The 13,430-nt window shown below is 38.9% G+C and overlaps 1 protein-coding gene and 1 pseudogene across 1 annotated transcript; one reads left to right on the forward strand and one right to left on the reverse strand.

Annotated features, from left to right (window-relative positions):
• Positions 1–1,314: 1,314 nt before the first annotated feature.
• On the forward strand, positions 1,315–2,270 carry LOC137972887 (adenosine receptor A2a-like; annotated as a pseudogene).
• A 531-nt stretch (positions 2,271–2,801) lies between these two features.
• Positions 2,802–7,437, reverse strand: LOC137972888 (adenosine receptor A3-like; the record flags this gene model as incomplete). Its single annotated transcript, XM_068819576.1, has 2 exons — positions 2,802–2,987; positions 6,682–7,437. Coding segments are annotated over 2 exons (942 nt in total), but the record flags the coding sequence as incomplete, so codon positions are not given.
• Between the last annotated feature and the right edge of the window lie 5,993 nt (positions 7,438–13,430).

Raw genomic sequence — 13,430 nt, forward strand, 5'->3', positions numbered from 1 at the left:
TTCATTTAACGTACTCATTTCGTGATCTTCCGCCATCCTTAAGTGAATACGTTAGCATCGAAAAGCTGTATCTTTATTAATAATTTTTACATGTGTCTTAGGTATATGCATTTCAGGTATGCGCTTGTTTAGCCTTATGTTTGTCACCGTAGTCTGCGTTCAATTAGAAAGACTGGCAGTTTGTCGTCATTACAGGGATTATCAGTCACACGCGCCCCTCAACGACTTTTTTTTTTATTTTTCCATACCAAATTTGAATGGTCGTTAATGAAACTTTTTACTGACGTCCACCCAAAATTTAGTTTCCTGAAAGTGAAAAAAGGTCGTTGAGGGGCGCTTGTGACTGATAATCCCTGTGATGACGATAAACTGGGAGTCTTTCTAACCATTCGATCTGATAACAAAGAATTGTTAACTGCGCGTGTAACTGGTAACCGCCGTAATGCATTTTGCGTTCATGCAGTTGGGATATGTATTTCCCTTTAATTTCACCAGGATAATGAAGCGAGTTTCCATTACCCATTGTAAATCGAAGTAATCGCGTGGACAAAACACAATAGGTACAAACCACGAACTGATTCAGAACCAATCAGAATGATTCAAAGCAACTCCTTCTAATTTGCTAAAAGCGCGGGAAAATACTCTCGTAGAGGGCTCAATTTGCTTTGGTTTCGCTTCTCATTGGTCGAAAAGGTGGCACGAGCTTTCTAATCCAATCAATAACCTTAGCAGCGGCAATCAGGCAATTTCAGTTCCTCCAACAATCAATTGAGTTTTACTCGGTTAGCTCAAGTCCTCGAGCCTTTGAGTGACAACCATACCATCTCTCGGGATTTGGAAAGACGGCTGTTTATTAAACTCGTGTTGTTCTCGAAGCTTTACACTGAAATAATTAATTATAGCATGACAGTAACTGTGCCAAAGTAATTAAAAGACCAAAAGGACAGCAAACAACTATGAAAGAATTTTGTATTACGGTGAAGTTTGTTAGGGTATGTGTTTTTAATTTATGGTTAAAATTGACCCCCAAGAGAAAAAAAATTGAAAATGGGATTAATTCTATGTTGAGTGCTTCATGGACACGTCAGTTCTTAACAACTAGGTTGCTGTCACATTTTTCTGGCAAAAAAAGGCCGCAAAGATAATAATATTTGAATAAGTGAATTCAGACCCTCTTTCACCGAACAAACACAGCGATGTGGCGGTTTATTAGCATCGCTGCTATTTCAATTCAAATGCGTTCGCGTCTTATTTCGAGACGAAACCACCGTTTTCAATGGCTCATAATAATTCCTTCGAATTCCGGCGTTCTGCTTCCATCTCCCAGATCCTTTTTTCGCTATATAAGCAATTTAATCACTAGTGTTTTAAACGCATTTTTCGCTCCATTCGCGGTTATCGCTAACGTTTTGGTGTGTTTTGCCATAATTGTCAATCCATCGCTTCGCTCGCCATCGTGCCTCTTAATAGCATGTGTAGCTCTCTCGGATATTCTCGCTAGCGGAATCGCACAACCGAGTTACATCGCTTATCGTCTCGGTGAAATTCACCAAGGTTACGTCCGATGCATGACCAGGATATTGTATGCGAAGGGTTTTTACATTTGCTATGGTGTCTCTGTTACGTCCTTGAGCGCAATCAGCTTCGAGCGCTATCTAGCACTCAGACTGCACCTTCGCTACAAAGGCATCGTCACTGCGAAACGCGTTTTAATGGTAATCATCTTCATCTGGGTTCTCATTGCGCTCGCATCTCTACAGTGGGTACACAATGCAATCGCCCGAGGCCTGCACCTGTTTTCGTGGTTGGCTTTCCTGATCATTGCGGTGATTTCGCAACTGAAAATGCATGTCATCGTTCGCCACCATCGGCGTCAAATTATGAGACAGCAGCTGCGACTCTCTTCCTCTAACCATCATAATTTTAAAACGCAAGTGAAGTTAGCAGTCGACATAGCTTACATTGTTGGAATTTATTTCTTGTTCAATCTTCCTATCCTTGTCGTTACAGCTTTGCACCAGCTAGTTATGGGTCATATAGACACCTACGATTACTACAGTTGGAGCGAAACTGTTGCTTTTTTAAACTCTTTTATAAATCCATTGATTTGTCTCTGGCGAAGCGAGGAGATTCGAGATGCTGTTAGGAAGCTTTTCAGAGACAGGCTCTGCAAGAAAGGCGATCCAGAAAGCTCGAAAGATCCTTCAAGAGTTCGAAGAAAATTTGAAAACGCTCCAAATCTGAGCACAGAGGGGCTTCGAAGGTACTGAGGGCTATCAACATCATTATCATCATCATGAACGTCATCAACGTCATCATCATCATCATCATCATCATCATCGTCATTAACGTCATCACCATTGACATGAGTATTATCATCATCAGCATCATCATCAGCATCATCAACGTCATCAACGTCATCATCATCATCATCATCGTCATTAACATCATCACCATCGACGTGAGTATTATCATCATCAACGTCATCATTAACATCATCAGCATCATTTGTCATCATGAACATCAATGTTATTATCATCAACATCATCATTAACATCAATATCATCGTCGTAATCATCAACAACAACAACATCATCATTATCATCATTAACATCATCACTAACATTACCACCATCATCGTCATCATTAAAATCAAATCAACATCAACATCATTATCATCGTAATCGTCAAAATCCTCAACATCATCATCGTCATTATCACCATCAACACTATCATAAACAACGCCACTGTGATCACAAACATCATTAACATGATCATCATTGTCGTCGTCGTAATCTACATCAATTTACATAATGGTCAACATCATCATCGACACCATCATCATCGTCGTAATCTACGTCATAGTCATCGTAATCATCATCATCATCACCGTCATTATTTTGGTTAGTCAATGAGGTAAATATGGGGCAAGCAAAGCGGACTTTTTCCATGCCTGAAGGCTTCTTGTTCCTAAGAAACAATGCCTGCTAATGAGAGTCATAAAAAAGAACTTACTCTAACCCTCTCCTAACAGCATATGGTGAACGTTTCAAGTGCAGGGCGTATTCCCTTCTTTCGCTGATTTAGAAATGCTAATTTGCGAACGAAAAATGAAATACATGATCTTGTAAGACATCCTGACCAAGTCATTTCCCATTGTGGATCCATATTTTTCGTCAAGTTAGCACCAATTTTTATCTTCTTTTGAGCAAGGCACCCAAACACCCAGCTAAATATTTAATATTGCTAAGCTCTCGACAGTATCTTTTTAGGAATCAAATGATAATTTACTACTATTTCACTGAGAATACAGCATGATCAGCCTGATTGGTTAAAGACATATTTCATCGTAATATAAAACAAACCAAATAACTGGGTTTTTCCTTAGTAATAAAGAAAAAAAAATGAACTTATTGATTTTAAGGAAAGTGCATAAACACGTAGACATCAGCTGTTAACAAATAATGAGAAAATAATGCTCCCAAGAAAGATTCAAAGGCTTTTTGTGTATTTTTTGCAACTTAACGCTTTTCAATGACCCACGCCAGTTGGGTTCAAATTTTGATAAATGACTAGAAATATTGATTAAATAAAATCGCTAGCCTTGGAAAACTCAAGATTAATTTGTTTCAAAGTTTCAAGATGTTATTACTCTTCGTAAAACGACTTTGTCTACGTGAGAACTCGGTTGGAGGTAAACATTCTCAAGTCAATTGCTACTCGCTTTCGTAGATATGTTGTCGGTCAAATCCGGGCTCAGATTGAATCAGTTTAAATTACCTATACGTAGGTTAAATTGGTAATCCTGTTTTTACCTAGGTTTAATATGCACACTACCTAGTTTAAATCAAATATCAAATCATCTTATCGGTTTATACATTCATACTCTTCATACTCAACAATACAACATAGCAAGGGAACAAAAAACTGCACTATGCGCATGCGTTTACCGGTACTCAAACACGGACCCAGTTCAAATCTAAATTCCTGTGTCTTCACCACCACACAACAACGACGAACATGTTCAATCCAACGCAGTTTTTTTCGTTATTTACCTTTGCATAATAAGTCAATTAACATCCATGTATAACAACCAAAACTAATCCTAACCTGAATTTTAATTTTCTCTTGACTTAAATTATAGGCTCCAAAAAAAGGTTTGTTCAATTCATCTGAGTGAGTATTCAACCATCGTAGGTAAAATGAGGATCACCAATTTAACCTAGGTAAAAACGGATTCAACCTGAGAACGGATTTTACCGGCAGCTGATACATTTGATGTCAAGTTGTACAGAAGGGTTGGGGACAGTCCGTCTCGTTGATTTTGCCAGTGGTTTATTTCAATCTATATGTCCACTTTTCCTCTTCATTTCAGTAATTATGATAGGATTTGAAGCGCCTATCATACGATCCTTGAAGACTTATATTTTGAACTCGGACTGAAATGACTGTAAGTGAAATGATTTATATATTCGACTGTGAGAGCGCGATTTCTCAATCATTCATTCACCGGTATTATAAATTCGTAACAGACCAGTGGCCTATTTCTCAAAAGTCCCGAAAGTTTTCGGGCCTATTTCGGCTGCCACAATTCTATTTATATCTTCGCAACGCCGAGGTTCCAAGCCATCAAACTTCGCAATTCTCTTAGTTTTTCTTACATTAAAAACATGTTAAAGGATCAGCTTTTCAAAATAAGCAGATTGCAGTTTGACGACTGGCTCTTCGGCACGAAACGTTCTCGGGACTTTCGAGAAAGAGTTTACTGTAAAGCAGTGCAGCACAAACGCATGAATTTTTTTCAGGCTTTTTTAGCAACTGCTTAAGTTACTGTCAAGTGCTGTGGTTTGTCTCATTTAGAGCTATCGGTTCTGTAAACACAAAGACTCGCTATACAAGGCGTGGTGCCCTGGACGCATACAGTATAAAGCTCTGCGATATACTGAATTAGAGCAATAAAAAGCCGCTATTTGCAATGTGTCCGTAATATGTTATGAGATGTTATCTGTCATTTCCTTTTTTTAAATCTCCCTTTCCTTTTTCTCGCGCTGGAAATATCTTTCAGGGGTTTTGTCTCTTTCTTACTGTTTGCAGAGTTCATATGGGTGGACTCGTTAAGAAACTCTGGAAACTACAAAAGCGAAGAAAGTGAGGCAGCGCTTCATGCTAACTTGACAGTGACCACGTGCACGCACAATATTTTGTCCTCAGTTCACAACAGAGTTTTGACAGAATAAATTAATCGAAACTTTATGACTTCTTGTCTTTTAGAAAAAGGCTGTGGGTTATGCATGAATGGTAAGGGCCAAAACAGCGAACAAAAACATGAAACGAAGAAACTCGTCGAGTTTCATAACCATCTTCATACATTAACTAAGCTGTTTGTTGATCGCCATCGTGGATAATCAGTTTTGCTTTAATGTGAATTCGAACAAAAGCAAATCGGGAAGCAACTGACCTCTTTTATGATACGTCTTCGTGTTTGCTAACCTCTTTAAAAGATAACCACTGCAGATGAACCCATGTGTAGCACAAAAGTTCCTAAATTTTATTTTTCTTCCCAGATTTATAAAATGCTAAAAATTTAACAAAAAAACCATGGTTGTAGATGTTAATATGTCCTATTTTTCATTAAAGTTCTCATTTGCCTGCCAAATACAAACATTTTAATTTTTGGCTACCAAATAAAAGCTTTTTCAAATTATGGGGAAATTGTCTTGAAAAATTGGGCTTACTAGACAAATTTCAGTCTATAGCTTCTTATATCGGCGAGATTAATTGTTCGATGCAAAATTTTGCTCTAATATTGCCCATGCGTTTTTCAGTAATTAACCAAAAGTTATTTCAGAGAATATCAATTTTTAAAACCTTCATTCAAAAAGCAAATATGGTGACTCGCTACTTTAAGTTAGCTGGTTCAGTTTGAACTTCTTACGTAGCGTTATTACGAGAAAATGTTCCTCAGTATGACCTAGCTTCACACTTATTCGGTTTTCATAGAAAAGTCCAGAGGGTGGCCGTCTTGCAAAAAGGCCGGTGGAAAGAAAGAAAAAAATTGCGAAAACTAGTAAAGCTCTGAGATGACAAGGCTCTTCACTAGAAATCTGGTTAACTGGGTGCAAGAGTTGAATCATTCGCTTTTCTGGTTTCGATTCCAAGGAAGGAAGATAAAATATTATGCCTTAACTGACCACTCCCCATGCATCGGCGCTTTCCATGGACAATGAAACTAATATTAAAGATACAGTAGCTTCAAGTTTGGCTGGTAGTCACGCAGTATAGGACTTAAACTAGAGTTGTCCTCAGGGAGCTCAAGAAAAAAGATCCTAAATACTCGGCCACGTTAACTCCACATAATCACCTATAGAGTTTGGAAGAACGTTTACTTTTGGCGTCTGCTTATAGCTCTGTGAGTATGGCTCACTGGCTAGCATATCCACAGGCTGCGAATTAGCAGGATGGAAAATTAACTTTATCACACTTCCAACACGTAAGCCTATAAGGAAGAAGAAGGCTTAAATAGTTAGTTAAAGATATTCAGATATTTATTATATTATGGCTCAATCATATTATGGCAAGCTCGTTTTCCTCACCGTTTTTAGACGACGGTGTTATTTTCCGAAATTTCACAACAAAAGCGTCTTTTCGTTGCGATTTCTTCGAGAAACCTTCAGCAATTACCTTCCTAATGGCTTTAACTCTCCACACACAGACCAAAGGATTGAGGGAAGAATTGAAAAATGCCGCTGTTTCAGACCAGCTGTAAAAAGTGTAACTGTCTATGTTGCTGAAGAGGAATTGATGGCTAAGGGTGACAACTAGAACAGGAAAATTAAACAGTACATAAACTGCCACGATAGACGCAACATTTATTGCCAGCTTGATTTGCATTTGTCGCATTGCTGATGGACGTGTGGACGTGGGGTGGTGTTTTTTAATTTGTCTTTGGTGGCGAATTACTGTTTTCAAGATTGTGATTTGGATAGTAACAGTAGTTACGAGGAAAAAGGACCACATTACCAGATGAATACCTCGAAAAACGTCATTCTGCGCCCATTTCAAAAATGTGAACAGTATGTTTATCAACCAAATGAACAAAGCCGTTTTCAAAACTCGCCGAGGTCGGACAATTGCAGAGTATCTTAGGTGATATTTTAAAGCTATGAGTGTTTCACAGCTTACAGCACTCAATGTCGTGAATGACACTCCGTAGTAAACGTAAAATCCCGACCAGTAAAGCATTCTCACCGAGCAGGGAACAAAGCCGTGCGCGTTTTCGAGCAGTCTGTAGGCCACATAGCTCGGTTGAACTAGGATGCCAACTTGGAGGTCCGAGATCGCCAGGCAAGCAAGAAGGATATTGCAAGGCGATTGAAGGGATTTCCTTGTCAAAATGATCAATACTATGAGCAGATTCGCCATGACAGCGAAAGGCGACAAGTTTCGGTTTGTTGATGGAATACGTCGAATTTAGCATCTTGGAGATGTGAACACTGACTGTGATCACCTGGTCCATGATTCGCTGGCGAAGTTGTGATGCTCAAATTGTGGGAAAGAACGGTAGTAGAAGATTTCATTTTCCACAGTGTCTCGAAACTTATGCTCCTCCTACAGTAACTTTGAACATAATGAACCGGAGGCTTGTGATCAATTGCAAGTATTGAAATACCACTTTCTTAAACACTTCACTTCAATACTGATAGTAATTACTAATGGAATATGTCAGTAAAACGTCAATAACGCGTTTGTCGATTGTAGCGTATATGTCATGGAATTTGAAAATGTATTTCAAACAAATCTGCAGCTGATCGAGCAATCTATGATGTTTTTTTTAACTAAAAAAGAAAATTATGGAAATCATTGTGTTTTATCGGTAATGACGTCGGAAAGAATTTAATTTATAATGCGATGTGTATAATTCGGATTTTCTACCACTGAACTAAAGGAGGCTCGTGGGACATTTGGAAACGAAGCGTCGAAAGATGACAACGTCGTAATTGTAAAAAAAGAAACTTATCGAATTCTTAAGCTCCTTGATTCTGAAATTAGGGACTTTAAGATCTACGACGGAGACGGCGATGCAATCTTTCCTGTCGTAAACAAGAGAGACTTACGACAATTTTCACTATTAAAGGAGCACTGTCATGAGCTGCGCATGCTCGAGTTTTTTTTCTCTCGAGCCCAAGGAAAATTCTAGCCACCATCATGGATTCAAGCGTGAGTCACGTATATTCGCCAGAGTTTCTCCTTTGTCCACCGTGGCCCTCCCCAGTGGACACCATTTTGAATTTGTCGATTCAACTTGAAAAAAGTTCACCTAACACTTTTCAAGTTTTCACAAGACGCTAGCGCATGCGCTTCTCATGACAGTTTCCCTTTAAGTTTGTCGTTTGCCAGTGAGGAAGAAAAATATTAAATCTAGGACTAAATTAGCAGCGTATATTACTTAGAATTAAAAAAAGGATGCGAAAAAAATTTTGGAAAAAAAAAGGAAAAAAATTTGAAAAAGTGGATAGAACGATGTCGAACTGGGTTTTATGGCATTAGGGCAATGAACGTAACCTCTGCACTACCAAAACAACACGTTTAAACTGGCAATTTTAAAGTATTTAAGCGAAGCCTCTCCTAACAATTTACTTAAAGCTAACCGAATAAAAAGGCTTGGTTACTAAGAATAGCATCGACCGTCAAATATGGCATCGCTTGTTTACGAAAGAGAAATTAGCGACGACGACAAAAACGTCACCTCAAAATATAACTTTTCATTATCGTAAGTCTTCCGCCATTGTTCCATCTCGTTCACGTCTCACAATGTGGGCGAAGTATCCTAAAAATAAATTGGTATGAGTGGGTTAGGAGCAAAAATAGAGAATAAATGGTTCGCCGTTGTACACTAAAGGTGGCGTCAAAACCTCAAATTTGATGATTTGGCCTCTTTGCTATGAAGAGAACCGCAAAACTATGCGCTAAAATCCGTGCGGCACGTCAACCTGGTATCAAGCTAATTCACCTCAAGCGGAGTATCCTAGGCAGAGCAGAGTTGAGAAAGGCCACGGTTATTTCAGATCAATTTTTTAGAGTGTAGGCATCTATCATGATGTCCATTTAGATGATCTGATTGAAAGTAGTAGAACTGGTGTGTTAAATCCCAGGTAGGCCGCTACAATGAGATCAATGTTTGCGGAAAAGTTACTCTGCTAAAGATTGAGTTGTGTGGATTCTGCATGTTGAGAAACGATCAGTGAGTTGACATTCACAACTGTCTTGGATCCAAACAAATTAGTCATGTAACAAGAAAAAAAAGTTTTTGTTGCTTTACTCTGCACTCATTGCAGACCTGTTTAATCTTGGACGTCATTATTGTACCGCAACGTGTGGGTAAATGAAGTCGATTTTCCTATTTCAGCTAGTAGCGCATAAATTAAAGAGGAGTCCAAGGAAGGAAACTGTCGCATATCACATGGAACACGTGGAAAACGTCTTTGGTGGTATCTCAGATACTCGAAAAGTCACATAGCTCAGCTGCACAAACAAGCAGCGCTGTACGGTATCCATTCGAGAAATTCAGACTGAGGTGATTGGAGAAAAGAATGTTTTATAATTACCAAAAGGATGAGCAAGCTCACTAGTATAAAATTGATGAAATCGTGATCTGAAACTCTGTCAAACAGACCAGGCAGAAAAAAGCAACTGTGACAGTTGGCTTTCTTGCTGTGGTTTGGTTTTCTTTGGTTTCTGGATTGTTTCTCAGCGTCTTGCCCGTGTACCTTCTTCAATTTCGCAGCTTTTAGTAATTAAAACACCCCCTTGTACATGTTTTCTATGTCGACTTGATTAGCAGTCTGAATTGCTTAACGGAATCTTTCAACATTGTTTAAATAATGTTTCTCGCACAGACAAGAGACTAGAATACGAATTCATTAGCGTTTTAAGCCAAACATCTAATTTTAATGCTATGTTTCTGTCGTAAAGTAAAAACAAACTTAAGTAGTTTCCCTCGATTAGATGCGAATCTTTGAATTGGTCAACAAATTACACTACACCTGTAGCGGACAAACAGCCCTCCGACGGAGGAATCTAATATAATCTAATTATCTCCATTACGAAACGGGTGTGCGTATTGAGTCGACAGCAGTGCAGCAGCAGTGCGTGTTGAGTCGACATGATACCTTCAAATAAAATAATATACGACAACCAGTGCGTCAACGTCAATAAATCAACTTTGAGAAGACAAGAAAGTACCTAGAAAACTCACGCAAAGTATAACTTAATTTTCACGACTTTCTCTTCGTCGTTAGAAACCTAATACAGTTATGATAAGCTATAGTTTTCTCGTACTGCTCTGCAAGGTGCAGTAACTTTTAGACTTATTGAGAACACCTCGACTCGGCTGATAAGTAACTTGATCGTACTAATCGTTGATGGCATTTTCATTGGCTGTTGCAGGGTAATGAATGAGATAATTTATGCGCTTCAGTCAAATTTGTGTCAGTCTTATCGTGAACCGCTGTGAGTACTTTAAACCTGTCAGTAATAACCAAAAATCCTGCATAGGTTAGTTATGCTCCTTTTAAAGAATCGACCGCAAAAGAAGAAACTTATGTTTTCAGTTCACAGAATTCTTTAAGAACATTCCCAACAAATGCCGAAGATATTTAAAAAATATTTACCTTTATTATTACGTAGGTGATTATTGAAAATTCTCTGCGCTGATTGGTTGCACTTGATGTCATTATTACACAATAATCACCCATGCGGTTTTTATCAAAATGGCCGCAAGCTGTTTTGGCAAGGTGGCAGACGAAGAAATTAATTGTTAAAAAAAAAGGCATATTTTTCAAATAATCACCCATGTAATTATACTAAAACAAGTATTCACCTCAGGCTTGAAGAATATCGCTGAAAAAAATTTCGACTTTGTCTCGGTTTTTATTCACCGATATTCACCTCGCCTTCGGAGAATAACTGTTAAATATTTAAGTTCAAATATTTCGGTTCAAAAGAAGAACCTGCTGGGGAATATTGGCCCGAGGTCGTGGCAGCAACGCTAGCCTACAGAGCTGGCGTATTTGGGTAAAAAGCGATGAATAATCTTTCGATTTACTCTATGGCGCCATCTTGGATGAAGAGACCGAGAGAACACTGGGGCGAGGTAAAAAATGGTTTCGGGGAGAGGCTCCACTAGTCCCAATTCTCTCCTGGTGCGCTTCCAATATGGCGGCCTTTCAACGTAATTTCGTCGAAGACTACTTTCAACGAGTGCTAATATTAAAAAGAAACGCCTGCTCTGCAGGCTACAGCTACGCTTCAGACCTCACTCTGTAATTTGATTCAAGTGCTACAGGACGTTACTCAAAATTAAGTGCACACGATACCGCACAAATGAATATATAAAACAACATATCACAAGAGTCACATCTATCTAATGTGAGACACCGCAAGTTAGCATGTGTCGGGCCCAAGACATTGCCAAAAACTACTCTCTGGGGAGAGGCTGACGGTAGAATGAAAAGGAAGCCTCCAGTGCAAAAGACGGACAGACAACATGAGGGAATGGACTGACTAACCCTTTAGGGGAAAAACTCGAACGAAATAGAATTGAAACTGGACGTGTGACCAACTGTTTATGTCCAGTTCACTAAAACATTCAAGTCAGCGTTAAGGGAAAGGCAATGATCGTTGGTGGAAAGGAAGAGCGTTTTGTAACTAATAGCCGTTCGAATTTCACCCTTTTAACTCTCCTCTTGGCTGTAAAGCAGGCAAAGCACACACAATAGTTTATTCGTTGACTATTCGCTTTGAGATCCAAATAAGTTGTGTGACGAGAGAAATTGCGCGTTTGGTTCTGCTAAGTTTGTGTGTGGATTGGTTTACAAAGTTCACGTCTGCCTCCTCTTCAAAGCGAGTCTAAGTGCGAAGTTTTTGTTGTGAAAATTAGCTTCCATTCATATGTAATGTAGAACTAATTACCATTACAAAAAGTTCGCACTTAGACTCGCTTTGAAGAAGAGGCAGACATGAACTCGGAAATGGCCCATTTTTTAGTCTCTTCCTTCTGAGCAGTGCATTCGTCGAATTCTGATTGATTCATCGCGCTGTTTGGGTCATTTATGATTGGTCGAGAAATTACTTTCTTTTTCGGAATCAAGACGGTCAATTGAAAAGTCGCCCTTACTTCTTTTGATTTAATCTTTATTTTTTGACAATATTAATACTTCAGGCAAAGATTCAGACATGCAATAGAGAACGATAAACTAAGGACGACAATTGTTGTCAACAATTCAAGCTTTTAATTGAAGACAATTCAACCAATTAAACCGCTTAGTGGCAATTGTTGACTTTTTCCTAGGAAATGAAAACGTTAAAATGCTGTGCAGCAGCTCTCTCCCATGTTTTTTCTTCGAAATCGAAGTACCGGTAATTACCACAGACAGACAAACTCCATTAAAAAGATTTCCAAGAATAAATCAAGACATTTTAAAATAGTAATCTTTTTACTTGACTGATTCACTAATTTTGAAGACGATGCAATGTTTGCCTCCTAAATGGTTATTTAGTTAGATTATTTAGGAAGCCGACATCCTGACATTTAAAATGACATCGTTTTGGGTTGTGAAAGGAAATTGAATCAAGATTACCGGATGGTCATCCCAAGTGTAGTAATAAAAACTTTTCGCCTATTAAAAAAAACTAAGTTACCAGTTTCCTGAAATCATAAGCTTTAGTCCCTGGAAGAGAAAAGGATCACAATGAATGAAACCACGGCCCATGAAATGAGCATCTTAGAACAGCCTACTTTAAATTTGCCAAAGTTTTTTTTTGAGTGATTGTTTTATCCTTCCAGATCCACTATACGACAAGGTAATGGCTCGCCATACATCAAATCTCACAACAGCAGTGATCAACGGATTGTGTTCACCTTTCGCTGTAATTGCTAATTCTCTTGTGGTGCTTGTAATCATAAGGAACGCTTCTCTACAGACGCCTTTAAACGTTCCCTTAGCTTGCCAGTCGTTTTCAGATTTTTTAGTTGGTCTCTTGGTGCAGCCTTGCTATGGTGCCTTTCGTCTCATTGAAAATACCAATCATTTTGTGCCATGTGGCTTAAGAATCCTCTAATCCGAGAGTTTCTGGATCTGTTACGGCGTTTCATTCTTGACATTGAGTGCCATCAGCTTAGAGCGTTACACTGCCTTACGATTACACCGGCTTCGCTACAAAGAAGTGCTCACTTCAGAGCGCGTTTTCAAGGTGGTAGTTGGAATATGGCTCTTGGATATCTTTTTAACCGCTCTGGAATGGATCGCTCAAACTAAGCATCTTCGGAATGTCCACGCTGGTGTGTTGCTTTTTTGCCTTCTCTTGACTCTTGCCACTCACGCCAAGATCTTTTTGATCTTCCGACGGCACCAGCGCCAGATAAATAGCTT

The sequence above is a fragment of the Montipora foliosa genome, chromosome 10, assembly GCF_036669935.1.
Source record: "Montipora foliosa isolate CH-2021 chromosome 10, ASM3666993v2, whole genome shotgun sequence".
Lineage (NCBI taxonomy): Eukaryota > Metazoa > Cnidaria > Anthozoa > Scleractinia > Acroporidae > Montipora > Montipora foliosa.